General features: G+C 39.1%; 1 protein-coding gene across 3 annotated transcripts in view; it reads left to right on the top strand.

The window, feature by feature from the left end:
- Positions 1–2,654: 2,654 nt before the first annotated feature.
- Positions 2,655–20,390, top strand: part of TFG (trafficking from ER to golgi regulator) — a 42,855-nt gene continuing 25,119 nt past the window's right edge. The window contains exons 1-4 of one of the 3 annotated variants that reach the window (XM_065876252.1): positions 2,655–2,924; positions 7,660–7,886; positions 11,400–11,483; positions 17,192–17,338. In XM_065876252.1, the coding sequence (XP_065732324.1) occupies positions 7,703–7,886; positions 11,400–11,483; positions 17,192–17,338 (415 nt within the window). In that variant the 5' untranslated portion in view covers positions 2,655–2,924; positions 7,660–7,702. Of the gene's footprint in view, positions 2,925–7,659; positions 7,887–11,399; positions 11,484–17,191; positions 17,339–20,390 lie in introns of those variants that run through there. The other 2 variants (XM_065876253.1, XM_065876254.1) reach the window with 2 other exon arrangements.

The following is a 20,390-nucleotide window of genomic DNA, read 5'->3' as shown; positions in this document are numbered from 1 at the left end:
ATTGAATGCCACATGGGAGAGCAGCACAAAGGGAGATATAATTTATGGGTAATGTTCTAATCTTTGGGTTGGGTGTTGAGTTTCAGCTGTTCATTATGCTCTGAAATTAATTTTTAAAATGTAATTGTTATATAGGATCAGGAACAGGAAAGGTCACTGAAGTTTCAGTGGACAATTTAGTATTTAGCTGAAACAAGAAAATGCATAGGATAAGGTTTTGGTTATAAATGTGTTTATAACCTAAAGGGGGCAATTTGACAAACTCAGATGCTAATGGCCTGCACTCATATGACATATTACTAAACTCAAATATCCTTGATTTCATGCCCAATCACAATATTGTAAGCCTACATTCAGCTGGACAGCAAGAGGCAAAATCTTTTCTTTTTAAATTAATGTTTTAATTTATTTTTTGGCTGCATTGGGTCTTCATTGCTTCTTGTGGGCTTTCTCTAGATGCGGTGAGTGGGGGCTACTCTTCTACTCTTCGTTGCGGTGCGCGGGCTTCTCATTGCTGTGGCTTCTTTTGTTGTGGAGCACGGGCTCTAAGCACGTGGGCTTCGGTAGTTGTGGCTCACAGGCTCTAGAACGCAGGGTCAGTAGTTGTGGCGTATGGGCTTAGTTGCTCCGTGGCATGTGGGATCTTCCTGGACTAGGGCTCAAACCCGTGTCCCCTGCACTGGCAGGTGGATTCTTAGCCACTGCGCCACCAGCGAAGTCCGAGGCAAAATCTTTTACGAAGTTCTTCATTGAAAATTTCAAAATGTATGTTTATTTAATGTTGCATCTTGTCTCGTGTCACTTGAGCCTCTGATCTGGCTTCCAAATGATGCTTTACTCTCTCATTTCTCACTTCTTGCCCCAGGCAGCTCCTCCTTCTGCTTTGACCTGAGGAATCATCACTACCCCATCTCTCAATTTTCCCAGGTGCAGCTAGGAACAGGTTTTAACATTAAACAAGACTTCACTAATTGCTTGAGGATGAAGCATGAGTCAATTACAACAAAGAACCTTAAGCTGCTCTCAGAGTCCACAAGCCCTACTCCCTCTGGAAGACCACCCTGTGGGTGCCTTTCTTGCCAGCTGCCAGCTGGCCCTAGTGTAGCAGGGATCAGTTTATTTCTCCTCAATGGCAAGCCCCTTTCCTGGGAGCCTAGAGAGATGAAGTGTTTTCCCCTCATTCCAGGCTAAGGTTCATCCCCTTATCCCCTGCCCCAGGTTCTGACCTCTCTTTAGGGAGATTGATAGTAGTATTATTCACTTCTTTTAGGAATATTTTACCTCTATATTTGTGTGGTTTAATCCAATCTCAAACCATCTCAAAGACATCAGAATACTATTATTGGACAGCAGTTCATTTCCCCAAATCTGGATTAGTCCGTTCGAAAAAGCAAAGAAAAACTGTCTTTGGAGAAAATCTGGAACTTTTTTTTCATTCTTTCTACAGTCTTCAGTTCCCCAAACTCTGCAAGCAATTGCTCAAAAAATAATTTCAGAGGCAAAAGCACTCTAAACGCATATATTTCACTCTCAAACAGAATTTTTCAGAGACTTTTAACTGCAGAAAGGTCATACTCTTTACAGTACTGAAAGAATATAACTTCTCATCCCGAATTCACTTTGCCTATCTGGTGAACAACTGGGGACCAAGTAAGTTCAAATTGCTTTTTGCCTAGTCTCCGTCTTAGAAGGCAAAGTTCCTTGCAACTTTTTTTTTTTTTTTTTTTTTTTTGCCGTACGTGGGCCTCTCTCTGTTGTGGCCTTTCCCGTTGCGGAGCACAGGCTCCGGACGCGCAGGCTCAGCGGCCATGACTCACGGGCCCAGCCGCTCCGCGGCATGTGGGATCTTCCCGGACCGGGGCAAGAACCCGCATCCCCTGCATCGGCAGGCGGACTCTCAACCACTGCGCCACCAGGGAAGCCCCCTTGCAACTTTTAAAACAGCCCTGCCCCCATGCCCAGATTTTATCACCTATTCCCACCTTCCCCCAAAATTTTAGGCTTCAGTCTAGAGCCCGCGTACTTCTTACATAAACAGGCATATTCAAAACAAATGCTTTAGATAAGAGAGAAGGGAACAGTATTTAGGGTACGCTCAAATATCTTATTTCCAAAAAGGCTTCTGGAATCCTTAATCAGCCTTAATTTCCCAGCCTTTATCTTTTACACAGTCATAAGTTTGTCCCGTCTCGTAAACGCTATTCGGAACTCCTTGCTCACAAACTGATTCATTTCCATTCCCAGCACAGTTCTTGGCAAAGCGTAGGCGCCCAATAATGAATGAATGAGTTTGTGGAAGGAAGGCGGGAAAAGGATTAGTTTTCTGGAGATATGACTAGGAGAACTACAATGGCCACAAAACAAGAAGCAGCCAAACTTGGACTAACGCCCACTTTAAACCTGCTCTCAGAGTCTAAAACAGCAAATTACGCCCCGCCCACGGGCGAGAGACAGGAAATACTAGCGTTCCGGAAAACCGGAAGTGCCTTGTCACGCCTCGCGCATGCGTGCATCCATCCAGCTCGCATTTCCTACCCTCAGTCTTCCAGTGAGAAAGCACAGATTCAGGCTCATGCAGGCTGCGGCGTTGTCAGTCCCCCTCCCCTCGGCGCTGCGCATGCCTGCTGGGTTGATTTGCTCGTTGTAAGGCGGAGCGAAAGGACAGATTTTCTTCTTGTTCCCGCCCCTTTTCTTTCCCCACCTGCCACGTACTGGGCCCGAGCTCTCGCTGGGCTTGGTGGGTCCGTGCGATTGGCCGGGGCCCGCGCGAGCCTGCCAGCGAGGTGCAGCGGCGCCGGAGGGCAACCGAGTGGGCCTTGACAGCAGCCTTCCCCCAACGCCCCAGAGCCCGGCGGCGGCGGCCTCTCACCGGTCGGATCAGCTGAGACCCGCGGAGGGGCGGCAGCGGCAGCCTCGGGAAACCGGTATGGCCGCTGGAGACGGGGGCGCGGCTGATCTCTCGGGCAAGGCGGGCCAGGAGACGTGGAAAACGCTGGGAGGGCCTCGTTCGAACCGGCGGGCGCGGGACGGGTGGGGTCGGAGGGGTCGTGGGGAGGGCTGGACGTCGGGAGGACGGAGGCCGGGCTGGGCCTCGCGTGGGGGAGGGGAGGCCACGTCCGGGGAGGGGAGAGGAGGAGGGCCCCGCTGGCCACAGTGGCAGCGAAGCGGGCCCTCTGAGGGGCTCTAAGGGGTGTTTGGGTCAGCAAGGGCACTTGCGCGGATTCCGCCTGACTTCTAGGGGTTGCACTGCCCGAGGGAGAGGAGAGGGACTTTGGGAGGCCTGGGGTGGTCCAGTGCCTAACCCTCAGAGGGGCTTGGAAGGGTGAGAAGGGTGGAGAATGGCGCTTATGGGAATAAGTTAATTGGGGTCACTTAGGAGAAACCTTGTTCCTTGGCTATGTCAGTCCTTAATCAAGTTCCGTCTGGAGGTCCAACCCAGTTTGATAGTGGTGATGACAACTAACTTTTAAGAGTTTACTTTGCTAGGCACTGTGCTAAGTATTTTAGATGCATGGTCTCATTTAATCATCACAAGGATTCTTCCAAATTTAGATATTCCCATTTTGAATGTGATGAAAGTGAGGCTTGGCGAAGTATTTGCCTAAGGTCGCACAGCTAGTAGGGGATATCTTTACCATCTTGCTACACTGCCTCTGGTCAGGCAGGATTTGAGGCTCCTTGCATTCTTTAGACTACTCAAGGGTTTGGTTTTGCTTAGGATTTCTTAAAGGAAATTGCTACCCTCTGGAGGTGCCTAAGCAGGCCCCTCTGAATTTGAGCAGGGCCCTAACTACAGGGCTAGTGGAACTGGAGGTTTGGTCACTGAACCTACATCCTGGTTTAAGAGGCAGGCTTTTTATGTGTTTCCTTGGGCCTATCACTTTATTCTCCAGTTCTGAGAACAGTGTTCTTGTTGGAAGATTTCATAAGTTAGTGGCTGTGTCATTTCTGGACTTCAGAGGGAGTGGGGCAAGGACAAGAAGAAAGAAGGAGAAATGGGGAGAAGAAAAAGCTGTAAGAATTTCACCAGCAGCCCTAGGAACTAGTAGTTCACAGCAGTCTCTACCTTGTGATTGAAGTTAGAGAAAAAGAGGACCTGGATTCTACAGTTACGTAAACAAATGTGGGAATGGGATTTTCCCTTCCAGGGTACTCTTATTTTTGTGATAACTTGTGTGCATGCCTTATGGAGATGACTGCACAAACTGGGGACAACCTTAGGAAAGAAGGCCTGGTTCCTGGCTACAGGTAGGTTACAGTCCTGGTTAGAGTCCAGTGCAACCAGTAAGTGAATTTGCAGGCAAACGTGGCAGATGCAAAGTAAAAGAGACTCATAGTTTCAGATCCATTGTAACTGAGCAACAATTCCTTCGTGATCAAAAGGATTATATCAATTATATTTAATGTTGGAAATTTCTCTTGATTAGGAATATGTCTGTTGAAGGGAGTCACTTCTAGCTACGTAAAGAAGGTACAGTGTGAAGGTTTGACTTAGTAACTGATCTGATCGTACAGCTTTCTTCTCTCAGTCCCTCTTTCAGAACTTTATTATTTGTTATACATCTTTTGTTTAGGGAACGAAAACAAGTTTTTAAATACTATATGTCAGGCACTATTTTAGATGCTGCTGAGAATAGGTAGAACCATCTGCTGAAGCTAAGCCCTGGTCTTTAACTACATTATTGACGGTTTACACATCCTGTAGGTAAGAAAAGGTTACATAGATTGATTTGCTGAAGTTCTTTATTATTCTCAGGCTGCAAGGCAAACAAGGTGGAATCTTTACCATCTTGTTGAAGTAATGATACTTCAGAGCTTGGCATATAGTAGGTATTTAAGTATTTCCCAAATGAAGAGGGTTGGTTTGGCTAACAGGTGAAGGGGTTTTATGGAGGTTTCAATTAATCAGAGTCTTCATGAGAAGTCTTTTGTCAGAATTGGCAGATAAAAAGCTAACTGTATTCTTATTTTATGTCAGGACAAGCATAGCATCCAGATCGTAGAACACAGTCCACTCTGTTCTGAACTGACCTTAGAGTGTTAGATTCAATATTTTTTGCCCCATTTTAAGATGGGGCATTAAAAATTCACTCATAAAATTTAATTTGTTCAGAGGATGTCAAGGGGGTCTAGAGACATTCATTTAAGGAGTAGTTAATTGGAAGGACATGGGGCATTTATATGAAGAATATTAGGGCATTTATTTGTACTATTCATGAAATGAATTAAGATTCATGAAAACTTTCTTAAGTATTTGAAGCATTGATGTGTTGGGGGCCAGGTGGAGTGCTTTCACACACACACACACAAAGGAGTAAATGTAGAGAATTACGAGCACTAAATATGGTGTTAATGAAATAACACATTTAAGAAGAGAAAACAGAAAGCTGCTAGTAGAAAAGCATGGTGTTGAAACCAGAATGTGTCCAGTAGGAGATTATAAGGTACTTTAAATAGTCTGAGAGATCATTTGCTTGGGGCAGGAGGAGGAAGGAGTTGATGCTAGGGAAATGCTCCGTGGTTACAGATAATGTGTTCAAGGACATCTTGGTCTTGGAAAGAAGAGATAGGCCTTGAGAAGAAGAGATATTAATACATTAATTAAGCATAAGTGTATTTTCTGTTGTTATACGGTAATGGTATAAATTACTAGAGACCTCAGACATTATTTTGAATTTAGGATTACAGAGTCATTACAGGAGAAGTGCACTGAATAACCTGAAATAAGATTAAAATACAACCCAAGGAGGGAAAATTCAATAGCAAGTTAGTTCTCTGACACTGTCTTATTCTTCAAATGTGCTGTCTAATCACACACGCTCAGGTTTGGGGAAGGGGTGTGTTATGGAAGATGTAGAAACAATAGTGGACAGTCTTGTTATAAAGCTCAGGAGGGTATCACTGATTTGTTCTTTGTCCTCAAGTTTCCAAAATAGAAAAATTGGAGAAAATACTCGTGAGGTCTTTCTTATTTTAGTGAGAAAACTTTGAGACTGTTTTAGTGTTCACACATGCTCTTCTCTTCAGGGCTAGCAGTTAGTATATACAGGCTAATAGAGTTTGGGAGCCAGTATTTATTTTCCCCTTCATTTAACGGCTATTGAATGATTAACCGTGTGCTAGGCACTGTTCTAGGCTCCGGAAATACAGTGAACAAAACCATTTATTTCCCTACTTTCTAGTGGAAAAGACAGTAAAAAATGAATACATTTTTAATATTTGGTAGTGATAAGTGCTTTGCAGAAAAATGAAGCAGGATAAGAAAGTGACTGTGAAGCCATGTTAAGTTAGATGGCCAGGGAAAACCTCTGAGAAATTAACAATTGATCAGGGATCTGAATCATGTGAGGAGTGTGAAAAGGGCTCAAGATAAAGGAAGCAGCAAGTGCCAAGTCTTGAGAAGGAGAATGTGAAGTATGAGTGTAGCAGGGTAGCCAGGGAGAGAGGTGGGAAATGAGGTTAAATACTTGGCCAGGGACCAGAGGTCAGGTCATGACCTTGTAGTTCTGGCTTTTACCAAGAGTGAGATGGGAATCTATTGGAAGATTTTGAAGTAGTGATACTAGATTTTATTTAACAGGATAACTCTGATGTGTTGAGAATAGATTAAAAGCAGACAAAGGTAAAGGGCAGGCAGACCAGTTAGGAGTCTTTTGCAATAATCCAGGCAATAGATGATGGTGGCTTGGATTAAGTTGATAGAGGTGAAGGTACTAAAGTGACTGCATTCTAGAGATATTTTAAAGGTTGTGACAACTAGATTTGTTGGCAATTTGGTGTATGTAAGGTGTGAGGAAAAGAGAGAAACCAAGATTTTTTTTTTTTTTATCTTGAACAACTTAGAAGGAGAATTGTTATTAACTGAGATGGAGAAGCAGATTTTGAGGGGAAGATGAGGACATGTTCTAGACATGTTAAGTAAGAAATCTAAATCAGATAAGCAGTTAAATATATGGGTAAAATAATAATAGATATAAAATAATAAAACTTATTTTCTTAGGCTCATAATAAAGCCACCTCCAGACCTTTTTTTTTTTTTTTTTGTGATGTGCGGGCTGTTGTAGCCTTTCCCGTTGCGGAGCACAGGCTCCATACGCCTGTGCTCAGTGGCCATGGCTCAAGGGCCCAGCCGCTCCGCGGCACGTGGGATCCTCCCGGACCGGGGCACGAACCCATGTACCCTGCATCGGCAGGCGGACTCTCAACCACTGCGCCACCAGGGAAGCCCCAGACCATTTTTTTAAAATAAATTTATTTATTTATTTTAGGCTGCATTGGGTCTTTGCTGCACGTGGGCTTCTCATCGCAGTGGCTTCTCGATGCAGAGCACGGGCTCTGGGCACGCGGGCTCAGGAGTTGTGGCGCGCTGGCTCTAGAGCGCAGGCTCAGTAGTTGTGGTGCATGGGCTTAATTGCTCCGCGGCATGTGGGATCTTCCCAGGACCAGGGCTTGTACCCGTGTCCCCTGCATTAGCAGGCGGATTCTTAACCACTGTGCCAACAGGGAAGTCCCTCCAGACCATTTTAACATGAATATGGTAACGCTGGAACAGTGGATCTCCTTTGAAGACCAGAATTTCTTAGATTCTAATCGTAGCTTTGCTTTTCAACTTTTAAAATATGTTTTATAGCTGTTTAATCATCAAAACCATTTTGTCAGTCTTTCTCTAGAGTTGTATATATAGAACATCCTGGAGTCCACCATGAATGGGCAGTTGGATCTGAGTGGGAAGCTAATTATCAAAGCTCAACTTGGAGAGGATATTCGACGAATTCCCATTCATAATGAAGATATTACTTATGATGAATTAGTGCTAATGATGCAGAGAGTCTTCAGAGGAAAACTTCTGAGTAATGATGAAGTTACAATAAAATATAAAGATGAAGGTAAGAGTGTTTCTCAAGTTAGTTTTTAAAAGTCTAAATATTATATGTGTTCTTTTGCCCATTTTTCATTGAAATCAGAATAAAAATTGTTTCCTTCCGTGGTAATTGAGTACCACTTTCTTTTATTTAATGGAATGTTGATGTAGTTATAATTCTTTTGTAAGTTAAAAATAGCTAAGTGATTTATTATTAGAAGGGGGTTTTAAGTGATAGGACACTTTTACACATTTTTACAAGCCATTTTTTTTTTCTCTTATGCCTGTGCAAATTCTGGCTTCCATTTTGCTTTAAAACGAAACTTTTACTTGTGTTTCCCAAAGTGAAAGGGATGTTAGTAGGTATTGAATGAGAAAGGATTTCATGGTCAACTAAGTCTGGGAAAGCTGGTTTAAAACAAGACAAATGTATTTATAGCAGGAAGTTTCAGAACATGTAATATACTGATGTACGACGTCAGTTTATGCAGTGTTCTCAGGCTCACTGGACCACAAAACTTTTTATGGAGATGGATTTTATATGACAAATGTTTCATCAAACACATAGTAGAATTATAGTAGTAGACTGTCTTTATTTCTTTCTCTTTAAACCTGTCTTCTTTGTTAACATCTCTACTGATAATTGTGCTTTAGGTGGTTACCAGTATCTTTCTTATCGCTGAATTTATTTCCAGTCTATTTCACCTTGATCTCAATACTTGGCACTGCTATCCACACCATCCTTTTTTAAATACTCTTACCCCTTAATATCTCTGACACAGTGTTGTCTCAATTTTCTTCTTATCACTAATAGCTTCTTCTCTGTTTCTCTCTGTGTGTTGGCTTGAAGTAATGCCAGCTGTTACAGCGGAAATCTTAAAATCTCAATGGTTTAACACTCAAGAAATCATTCAGGGACCCAGGTTGACAGGGACCCAGCTCTGATATATTCAACACATGGCTAACAAGCTCACCTTGAGCACTGACATCCAGCAAGCAGCTGCATGAAGACAGAGTGTAGAGAATCACATGGGAGACTGTACTCTCTAGGCCTAGTTTCTGCTCACATCACATTGGTCACATGACTGTGTTGATGTCAGTAGGTTGGGAAATGTCCCTGGTTGGACAGGCACTTTCCAACAACTTACACTGAGGAAGGGGAGTATAAATCATTGATGATCAGCTAAGCTGATTATTTCACTACAGGTGTAATTCTCCTTTCTTTTTTTGCAATGTGTCATCTAATGGTACCCAGAACTAATTTTTGAGGGTCACCCATGTTAAGGAACAAAAAAGGAGAGCAGTTTTCTTCCTGTTCTCTTCCCTAGTAATCTCATCTACTTACAATACATTGCCTTTCAACTTACAATACATTGACTTTCAACTGTTTGACTTCCAAATGTGTGCCTAAATTTGATCAGTTTGTCTTTTTTTTTTTTGACTTTACAACTCGTTTTTAATGGTTTTACCTCAGATGATTTGCTCTTGCCTCAAACTTGGCATATCTTAAACTGAGTTTACTGTTTTACTGGCTCTCTCTTATTTTTGTTTAGGGAAGGGTCAGCATACTTTTTCTTTAAAGGATCAGATAATAAATATTTTAGCATTGTGGCTCACATAAGGCCTCTGTCTCATCTTCTTTTTTCTAGAACCTCTAAAAATATAAAAACCATTCTTAGTTTGAGGTCCTGTAAACAAGGATTTGTCCATTGGTTGCAGTTTGTAACCCCCTAGCTTTGGGTATCCTCATTGTTGAAACTTCCACATCTAGTTATCACATTGAATTTGTTTTTCATCATGTTTTGTTTGTTTGTTTGTTTTGTTTTTGTTTTGTTTTTTTTGCGGTACGCGGGACTCTCACTGTTGTGGCCTCTCCCATTGCGGAGCACAGGCTCCGGATGCGCAGGCTCAGCGGCCATGGCTCACGGGCCTAGCCGCTTCGCGGCATGTGGGATCTTTCCGGACCAGGGCACGAACCCATGTTCCCTGCATTGGCAGGCGGACTCTCAACCACTGCGCCACCAGGGAAGCCCCATCGTGTCTTTGAGTGCTTTGAATTGTACAGATTTGTGTTCCATAGACTCTTGGGCATGAGGATAGAGGACTGACTTAGGTAAAGAGTTCCTGCCGTCAGAGATATTGTTTCTGTTGTAGAAATCAGAAAAGAAAAAGGCAGTTATAGAAAGTTTCCTTCTTTTACATATATACTTTATTTTCTTAAAAGTATGTTTATGAGTAGAATCCCTGAAGTTGAGCATTAGATGTTTTTGTTGTAAAATATGGATGTGGCTGTAAAGAGCAAAAAAACAAGGATAAAATCCTCAGTTATGGCTTTTATTGCCATCTTTGTCCAAAATAAGTCTGCCTAATCAGTGTTAAAATTGGTGTAGCAGAGCATCGCTGGAGCAGCCTCTCAGCCTCCCCAGGCACCCTCCTTTCCCACAGCTGTGTCGAAGATACCTTGCAGAGGCCCCTGATCAGTTCCTTGCTGTGGCTGCTTTTCTGTTCTTTCTCTAGCAATTTTTTTCCTAGCCCTTTGAAAGCTTTTGAACAGGCAGTTGATATGCTAATTATAGTATTCTTTATCCTTGGGATCTAGGGTATTTCAGAATCTTGTGTATATGAATATCTTTCCTGTGGAGAATTGATAGTTTCCATCTCAGCATCGAGATGGTCAGGGACCTGAAAGACTCCACTGTCTATCCATTTATTAGGACAATTCTGCACAAAGATTTTTTTTTTTACAACCTTTTTAGTTACTGTTGTATGTGGCTTCCCCTCCATTTGTGTCAGTGGAGTTTTACTGTACTTAGAATTAAAATTTGAACCTTGAGAATCATTATTACTTTAATTTCTTTTTTTTTAAATAAACTTATTTATTTATGGCTGTGTAGGGTCTTTGTCGCTGTGTGTGGGCTTTCTCTAGTTGGGGCGAGCGCGGACTACTCTTCCTTGCTGTGTGCAGGCTTCTCATTGTGGTGGCTTCTCTTGTTGTGGAGCACAGGCTCTAGGTGCATGGGCTTCAGTAGTTGTGGCACGTGGTCTCAGTAGATGTGGCGTGCAGGCTCAGTAGTTGTGGCGCACAGGTTTAATTGCTCTGCAGCATGTGGGATATTCCCGGACCAGGGTTCAAACCCACGTCCCCTGCATTGGCAGGCGGATTCTTAACCACTGCGCCACCAGGTAAGTCCTTATTACTTTAATTTCTGATAAATACATTTAAATTTTTTAGAATTGAAAAGATTTCAGTCTAAACTGTAATCTCCTGGTGACTAGTAAAAGATTACTTAATGTATTAATCTTAGCTATGTGTTTGTTGGCTCTTCTTCTGAGGATATGATAAATATCTTGCCATAAAAGTAATAAGTGAAATTGATTTAGTATCATTTGAACAAGTACATCTTTCCTAGATCCTTTATATTTAAGGTTTTTATGGGAGATGCTAATTATGCTCTGTGATCTACATTTTGCATTTAATTGAACATATATCCTAGTTTACTACTAATTCAAATCTGAAACTTTTTTTTGTTTGTTTCAGATGGAGATCTTATAACAATTTTTGATAGTTCTGACCTTTCCTTTGCAATTCAGTGTAGTAGGATACTGAAACTGACGTTATTTGGTAAGTGGTAAACTTTCTAATAAATTTACTATTCATTGTATTTTTATGAAAAACTGTTTAGCTTTTTTCGTTTTAAAGACTCAGAATTAAGTGGTAACTTTTCAGCTATATCAGAATTTTTAAATTATTAAGGCTTAACTATATTCTTTTTCTTTGAAGATAAGTAAAAAGTAGACATATTTTAAATAACCCATCTGCTTGGTTACCCTAAATAATAATGTGTGCCACTTGTATAAGTGTTTCCAGGACTGAAAATAATTGCAGTGTTAAAACTACCTTTATTAAGTTTAGTTCTCTAAGAATATATAATTATCTTTTCTAATGTAGTATGTTTTTACTTATTCTCAGGGTTTAACATATAGGCCTGATACTTTTTAGAAATTATTTTTCAAGGAGTACTTAAAGATTAGAGATAGTTCTGATAAAAAACAAATATAAGACTAATTTTAATCTATTAGATTTTGTTTTCTTATAGATCATGACAGATTTACAAGGCAGAATGCTTAAGGGACAAGATAGGAGTGATTGCAAAGTTAAAGTGATAGTATGATTATGTGAAAAATAAAATGTGGACTTTTTTTCTGGATGTTTTGGTTAGCATTTTAAAAAAATTTTGTGGCTCAAGTGGGGCGAAGGAAGTACCCTTTTAAAACTGAGGCAAACTGCGTGTTTGTCAGAGGAAACAAATTGTAATAAGCGTACCGGAAAAAAAAAAAATTATGTGGCACTGACCATTACAGTTCCATGAAATATGATCATGGCCAATTGATTTAATTTGTATTTATTTTCTCTCCATCTAGGAAGGGTGAACATGAATCATTTTAAAATGCTAACAAAAACTGTTAAAAAATTTTTTAAATAAAAGGTATCTTTTTACAATATTGAATCTAAAATACTTAGCCACTATTGGCCATCTATCAAGCAGATTAGGTAAACTGAATCTTCATCCCAGAAACACTGAGGATGTGCTAAATAAACTATTTCAAATATATTTTTTGAATTACAGACCTGAGCTTACTCAAGAACTGGAGGAAAATGTCAGGGACCAAAATATAGTTGGAGTTAAAAACCAGCACCTGAAGTACCAAAAGCTGAGACTTGGGATGCTTTTGGTGGTGATGGTGAAGGTTTTAGTGTGCATAATCTAAGGATTTGTCATTTGGTATCTACGTGGTATAGGCCTTGGGTCCTAGACCCTCAGTGGCTATACTCTCAAAAAGAATATTGTAGAAGAAAAATATCTCTTAGTTGGTAGAGTCAAGGAATTGATAGGGGAAATTCTCATATACCCTGGGATGCCAGGGGTTTGCAAAGGCTCCCTTGATTCATAACCGGTGGTCCTTTGGGAACTCCCAAGCCCAGATACTACCACGAAAAATTGCAAGAAACAAAGGCAGAAATCTCTCTGGAGGGTGTATGTTCTCAGTTCAAATCACATAGGCTTCTCACAGATAAAATCCTGTTGATGAACTTAGAGGTCAAAACTGTAAGACACATGAAACATCCATGTAAGCAAGAAACAATGGATACAACTAATAGTAGAATTAGATTTCTAAGAACTTCAGTTAGTAGAAGTGATAATAAAATATATATTAAAAGTCATTGGACATAAAAGAAGAAATAAGAATATAAGAACTAGGCACTATGAAAAAAGGAACCGATTAAAAACTTAAGGTAGATAAATAACAAGGAACTACGTTATAGCACAGGGGACTGTATTACAAGATTCAACCATCTTGTAATAACCTATAATGGAAAAGAATCTGGAAAAGATATATATATATAAAACTGAATCACTGTGCTGTACACCTGAAACTAGCACAACATTGTAAATCAGCTATACATCAATACCCCCCCATAAAAAAGAACTTAAGGTAACTTGTGGAAATGAAAAATATTAGTCAATTAAAATTGAAATTAAATACTAAGTGGTGAGTTAGAACAGCAGATTAGTCACAGCCAAAGAGGGAATTAGTAAAGTGGAAGGTGGTCTAAAGAAATGACAGAATAGAGCACAAAAACACAGAGATGGAGAATAATGAGAGGGAATTGAGAAAGTCCAGCTTATTTCCATTGAGACTTTAAAGAAGGAGAGAATAGGGGAGTGGAAATATATGAGGAAGTAATGACTAAAGAATTTTTCAGAATTATATAAAGGATATAAACGCTCAGTTTCAGGAGGCACAGTGAGTCCTGAGCAGGGTAAGTAAAAATAAATCTCCATTGGATGTATTGTCATGAAGCTGGAGAATATATAAGACAAAGAGATAATCTGAAAAGTAGCCTGAGTGAATCAGCCTGTAGACTGATCACCTACAAAGCAATTAGACTGTTAGTAGACTTCTTCACAGTAACAATAACAGAAATTGGAAGACAATAGAATAACATCTTCCACTGTTCAGAAAAAGATGGGTAGAAAAGTAGCATTCTGTAGTCTGCTAAACTTAAGGAATAAGGGGAAATAACATTTTCAAAGACTGAGAATTTAACAAGCGTCACGGACACTTGTAAAAGAATTTTTAAAAATGGTTTGTCAGCAAAAAGGAAATTGAGTCCAAAGAATGGTGAAAGATGCAAGAAATTGTGAGCAAATAAACTGGTTAATGTGTGAATTTAAATGAGCATTGATTATTAAATAATAGTTTTAGGAATATAGAAACAAGATGGAACAAAAATACTGAGCAATAATTATATGTAAGACAGGAGAGGATGATAGGAATTAAAGTATTTTAAAGACTTGGATTCTTTGGGAGGAGGATAGTAATTAACTTAGGTTTTTTAAATTGAAGTATGCTTTTCTAAAATGTAAGAGGGATTATTGGAAGACTAGAAATAGCCAGTAGAGGGAAAAGAAGGAAACAAAGGGTACTTACTTGGTTAACTAGATGGTGAGGAAGGAGGAAAAGAAGCAGAGAAAGCTTGAAAAATAGAAAGTAGCACAAAATACTAACCACAGTACACATAAACAGACTAAACATACAAGTTAAAAGACAGACACTTTTATTGGTTAAACAGTTTTGTTACATGCTGATTATAAGAGACATACCAAAAGATTATTATGCAGAGTTGGAAAGTAAAGGGCTAGAAAAGTTTGTAATACTAGACAAGACAAACTCAAGGCTAGTTTGTAGTATAACAGAGTAGACTCTTAAGTGAAAACTTTATTAGTAATAGTCACTTCATCATGATAAAAAATAATTCTCTGGGAAGATATAATAATTCTGAACACTTACACATCATAGCCTTAGATTTTTCCTCAAGGAAAAATTGACAGAAGAAGGAAAAATTCATGAGAGCTTTCAATACGCTTCTTTCTGAAACTGATAGGTTAAGCAGCCTCAAAATTTAAACAGAACAAATACAGGCTTGATCTTATACACCTAGCAATCAGGGCAGGGTTCAGTTTTTCTTTAGTGCATATGGATATTTATAAAAGCTGACCATGTACTAGGTTTTCTAATGAGTCTCAATAAATATCAGGGAAGGAATATCCTAGAGCTCATATTCTCTGGTCTCATTAGGAACTATTTGACGAAAAAGAACCCAAACTCCCATACTTTTGAAGATAAAAATATGCTTTTAAGTAACATATCAAAGAAGAAATCATAACACGAATTAGAAATAATTAGTGATAACTTTTTTTTTTTTTTTTTTTTTTGCGGTACGCGGGCCTCTCACTGCTGTGGCCTCTCCCGTTGCGGAGCACAGGCTTCGGAGGCACAGGCTCAGCGGCCATGGCTCACGGGCCCAGCCGCTCCGCGGCATGCGGGATCTTCCCGGACCAGGGCATGGACCCGTGTCCCCTGCGTCGGCAGGTGGACTCTCAACCACTGCGCCACCAGGGAAGCCCAGTGATGACTTTTATATGACATAGTTTTTAGAGCATGCTAAAGCTAAAAAGAAAAAGGACAAAATAAGTCCAGGTAACTTGGAAGAAAATAATAAAGAGCAGAAATGAACTAGAAGTTGGGGAATTGATAGGATCATCAATTTTGAAAATATACAACTAGCAAACCTCTATTGAGATTACTTAAGAAAAAAGAAGGCACAAGTAAGCGGTTTTAGGAATGAAACGGGGCTTAATTTCAAATACATTGCAATGAGGGAGAATGAACACCATGGAGAACAATAGGGTGTCAGTAAAAACGTGTTAGAAAGGAATTTTCATAGGGCTTGGGCTTGTGTTAGATGATTTTGGATAAGGTTCAAGGAATGGGGCTTTGGTGGGGGTAGTGAATTGAGGCTAAAGCTGTGATTGGTAAAACTGCGACAGTCACGCATAATTAGCCAGGGATGTTTGGTCATTTTTGTGGTTTGGTCAACATTCTTGTTTTTGTCTAGTTCTCACATGATATGGACTGGTTTTCTTTTTTGTCTTGAGCTATCACAGTCCCACAGTGATCTTTTCTGATTGTTCATGTTCTTTGTTTTTTAAATTTTGAAAATTTTATTGAGATGTATTTGATGTACTGTCAGTGTTTTCTGAAATTGTTTATGTTCAACAAGAGAACACCACAACCTACCTGTCAGTGCCATGCCAGCTTCTAGCAACACTCAAGCCTGTCCTACAGTACTGGGTCAGTTCTTAGCTGTCAGGAGCTGCTTTTCTTCTTTTCAGCTATTAGAGAAAAGCAGTAATACCCAGTAAAAGCCAGCCATTGTTACAGGTAGATTATATTGAACTTCCTCATAACTGTATAGGGAGTATGTAAAATACTGGTGGATTGTCTTTTAAAAGCTTATATTGGTGGTTTGATGTTTGAAACATATTTTACAAAGAATCTCACTGAACCTTTATTTTCAAATAGATTTCCTTTTCTAATTTGGTGCCTTAGGAATTTGTATATGTGTATACTGACAATGCATAAAAAACATTTGAGTTTAGTTTAATTTTTCAACTCCTATCTTGAGGTTTGCATTCAGAGCCTTGTGAATTAATAAATTAAAATTTTTTAAATTAACACTCTCGGTGACGGTCTTTGTTGCTTGATGAAGGATTATTTTTTAGTCAGCTGAAAGTCATTTGCATAAAATGGGTAATTAAATGAGGTAATATTGCCTTTGTTTAAAAAAAAAATCATTATTGAATAATCTGACTTTATGTGGCTAATGTGCTGCTTTGGAAGTAACTACTTTGAAGGACAGTGGTGATGTGAATTTATGAATTCTGCATTGTTTTTTTAATAGGTTACTTTTTAGGTCAGTTATTTTAGGTAGCTAATTTTTCTTGTTTTTAGGTCAGAAGTAGGCAAGAATGATAAAAAACCTGCAGTCATATTGTACCTTTAATAAGGTGTTTATTGAGTATTTTAAGGCTATAAAAGAATTGTGTGAAATAAAATGAGCTTTTGAAGGTACATAATTTCTATTAAAAATATATTAAAGCTTTCTGTATTTTTAATTTATTTCACTGTAGTTGAATTCTTTTAATTAACTTATTTTGTTTTGTTTTACCATTATGGGTTGTAAGCCATAGATCTGGCATCAGCAAAGACTAACAAATATTTATTTCTTCCAAAAATTAGTAAGTAGCAATGAAGAATCCTTTCCTTAAAAAGTTATTTGAATGATGTCAATAGGTATCTTGTTTGATTTTGTTTAACTTTTTAAAGAAGTTGTTTTGATTTTTCCTTATTGCGTATTATTCTACTGATATCCTTATTGAAGAATATTTCCTAATTTTAAGAAAATTAATGCTTTTATTCCAGTTAATGGCCAACCAAGACCCCTTGAATCAAGTCAGGTGAAATATCTTCGTCGAGAACTGATAGAACTTCGAAATAAAGTGAATCGCTTATTGGATAGCTTGGAACCACCTGGAGAACCAGGACCATCCACCAACATTCCTGAAAATGGTAGACCATGAAGTCATTTTATTCTGATTTATCCTTTTTATATCTTTTTGAAGATTTTTTTTTCTAACTCTTTCTCAGCAGTAGTAGGATGGCACCTCCATTGTTACCCTTTCTTATTCCTGCATCTGTGCTAATATTCATATCTGTGTTCCCAAACCTGGCCGTTCTTTAAGATTACTGGGAGGTTTTATTATACCAATTCCAGGATCTCATCCCAGACCTCTTGGAGGGCAGGGCCTGGGGATCCCATTGTTAAAGTGCCCTCTGGGTGATTGTTTTACAGCTAGTCTTAGACTCCTGGGTTTATGACATAGGTTGGTTTTCAAACCCCTTTGGCTCTTGAACCCTTTTCAGTGTAATAGTTAACTAATGAACCTTAGTAATGGAAATCATTTCATGAATTTTATGTGATATATGAAGTATTAATAGTTTCAAGTAAAAAAGTAATCTTAGATTAGTACACTCAAATGGTGTATAGTTTACCTTAAGCAGAGTGTTCATAATATGCAAAGAAAAATGTATTTTTTTCCATTTTACAGATGACATGTACTATATATTTTTTAAATTGGGGTATAATTGCTTTACAATGGTGTGTTAGTTTCTGCTTTATAACAAAGTGAATCAGTTATACATATACATATGTTCCCATAACACCTTCCTCTAGCGTCTCCCTCCCTCCCACCCTCCCTATCCCACCCATCCAGGTGGTCACTAAGCACCGAGCTGATCTCCCTGTGCTACGCAGCTGCTTCCCACTAGCTATCTATTTTACGTTTGGTAGTGTATATATGTCCATGCCACTCTCTCACTTTGTCACAGCTTACCCTTCCCCCTCCCCACATCCTCAAGTCCATTCTCTAGTAGGTCTGGGTCTTTATTCCCATCTTACCCCTAGGTTCTTCATGACATTTTTTTTTCGTAGATTCTATATATATGTGTTAGCATACGGTATTTGTCTTTCTCTTTCTGAGTTACTTCACTCTGTATGACAGACTCTGTGTCCATCCACCTCACTACAAATAACTCGATTTCGTTTCTTTTTATGGCTGAGTAATATTCCATTGTATATATGTGCCACATTTTCTTTATCCATTCCTCCGATGATGGACACTTAGGTTGTTTCCATCTCCTGGCTATTGTAAATAGAGCTGCAATGAACATTTTGGTACATGACTCTTTTTGAATTATGGTTTTTTTCAGGGTATATGCCCAGTGGTGGGATTGCTGGGTCATGGTAGTTCTATTTGTAGTTTTTTAAGGAACCTTCATACTGTTCTCCATAGTGGCTGTACCAATTCACATTCCCACCAGCAGTGCAAGAGTGTTCCCTTTTCTCCACACCCTCTCCAGCATTTATTGTTTTTAGATTTTTTGATGATGGCCATTCTGACTGGTGTGAGATGATATCTCATTGTAGTTTTGATTTGCATTTCTCTAATGCTTAATGATGTTGAGCATTCTTTCGTGTGTTTGTTGGCAATCTGTATATCTTCTTTGGAGAAATGTCTATTTAGGTCTTCTGCCATTTCTGGATTGGGTTGTTTGTTTTTTGTTATTGAGCTGCATGAACTGCTTGTACATTTTGGAGTTTAATCCTTTGTTAGTTGCTTCATTTGCAAATATTTTTTCCCATTCTGAGGGTTGTCTTTTGGTCTTGTTTATGGTTTCCTTTGCTGTGCAAAAGCTTTGAAGTTTCATTAGGTCCCATTCATTTATTTTGGTTTTTATTTCCATTTCTCTAGGAGGTGGGTCAAAAAGGATCTTGCTGTGATTTATGTCATAGAGTGTTCTGCCTATGTTTTCCTCTAAGAGTTTGATAGTTTCTGGCCTTACATTTAGGTCTTTAATCTATTTTGAGCTTATTTTTGTGTATGGTGTTAGGGAGTGATCTAATCTCATACTTTTACATGTACCTGTCCAGTTTTCCCAGCACCACTTATTGAAGAGGCTGTCCTTTCTCCACTGTACATTCCTGCCTCCTTTATCAAAGATAAGGTGACCATATGTGCGTGGGTTTATCTCTGGGCTTTCTATCCTATTCCATTGATCTATCTTTCTGTTTTTGTGCCAGTACCATACTGTCTTGATTACTGTAGCTTTGTAGTATAGTCTGAAGTCAGGGAGCCTGATTCCTCCAGCTCCGTTTTTCGTTCTCAAGATTGCTTTGGCTCTTTGGGGTCTTTTGTGTTTCCATACAAATTGTGAAATTTTTTGTTCTAGTTCTGTGAAAAATGCCAGTGGTAGTTTGACAGGGATTGCATTGAATCTGTAGATTGCTTTGGGTAGTAGACTCATTTTCAGAATGTTGATTCTTCCATTCCAAGAACATGGTATATCTCTCCATCTATTTGTATCATCTTTAATTTCTTTCATCAGTGTCTTATAATTTTATGCATACAGATCTTTTTTCTCCTTAAGTAGGTTTATTCCTAGATATTTTATTCTTTTTGTTGCAATTGTAAATGGGAGTGTTTTCTTGATTTCACTTTCAGATTTTTCATCATTAGTGTATAGGAATGCCAGAGATTTCTGTGCATTAATTTTGTATCCTGCTACTTTACCATATTCATTGATTAGTTCTCGTAGTTTTCTGGTAGCATCTTTAGGATTCTCTATGTATAGTATCATGTCATCTGCAAACAGTGACAGCTTTACTTCTTTTCCGATTTGGATTCCTTTTATTTCCTTTTCTTCTCTGATTGCTGTGGCTAAAACTTCCAAAACTATGTTGAATAAGAATGGTGAGAGTGGGCAACCTTGTCTTGTTCCTGATCTTAGTGGAAATGCTTTCAGTTTTTCACCATTGAGGACGATGTTGGCTGTGGGTTTATCATATATGGCCTTTATTATGTTGAGGAAAGTTCCCTCTGGGCCTACTTTCTGCAGGGTTTTTATCAAATGAATTTTGTTGAAAGCTTTCTCTGTATCTATTGAGATGATCATATGGCGTTTCTCCTTCAATTTGTTAATATGGTGTATCACATTAATTGATTTGCATATATTGAAGAATCCTTGCATTCCTGGAATAAACCCCACTTGATCATGGTGTATG

Source organism: Phocoena phocoena, chromosome 4 (genome assembly GCF_963924675.1).
Source record: "Phocoena phocoena chromosome 4, mPhoPho1.1, whole genome shotgun sequence".
Classification (NCBI taxonomy): Eukaryota; Metazoa; Chordata; class Mammalia; order Artiodactyla; family Phocoenidae; genus Phocoena; species Phocoena phocoena.
This window is presented reverse-complemented; position numbering and strand designations above follow the sequence as displayed.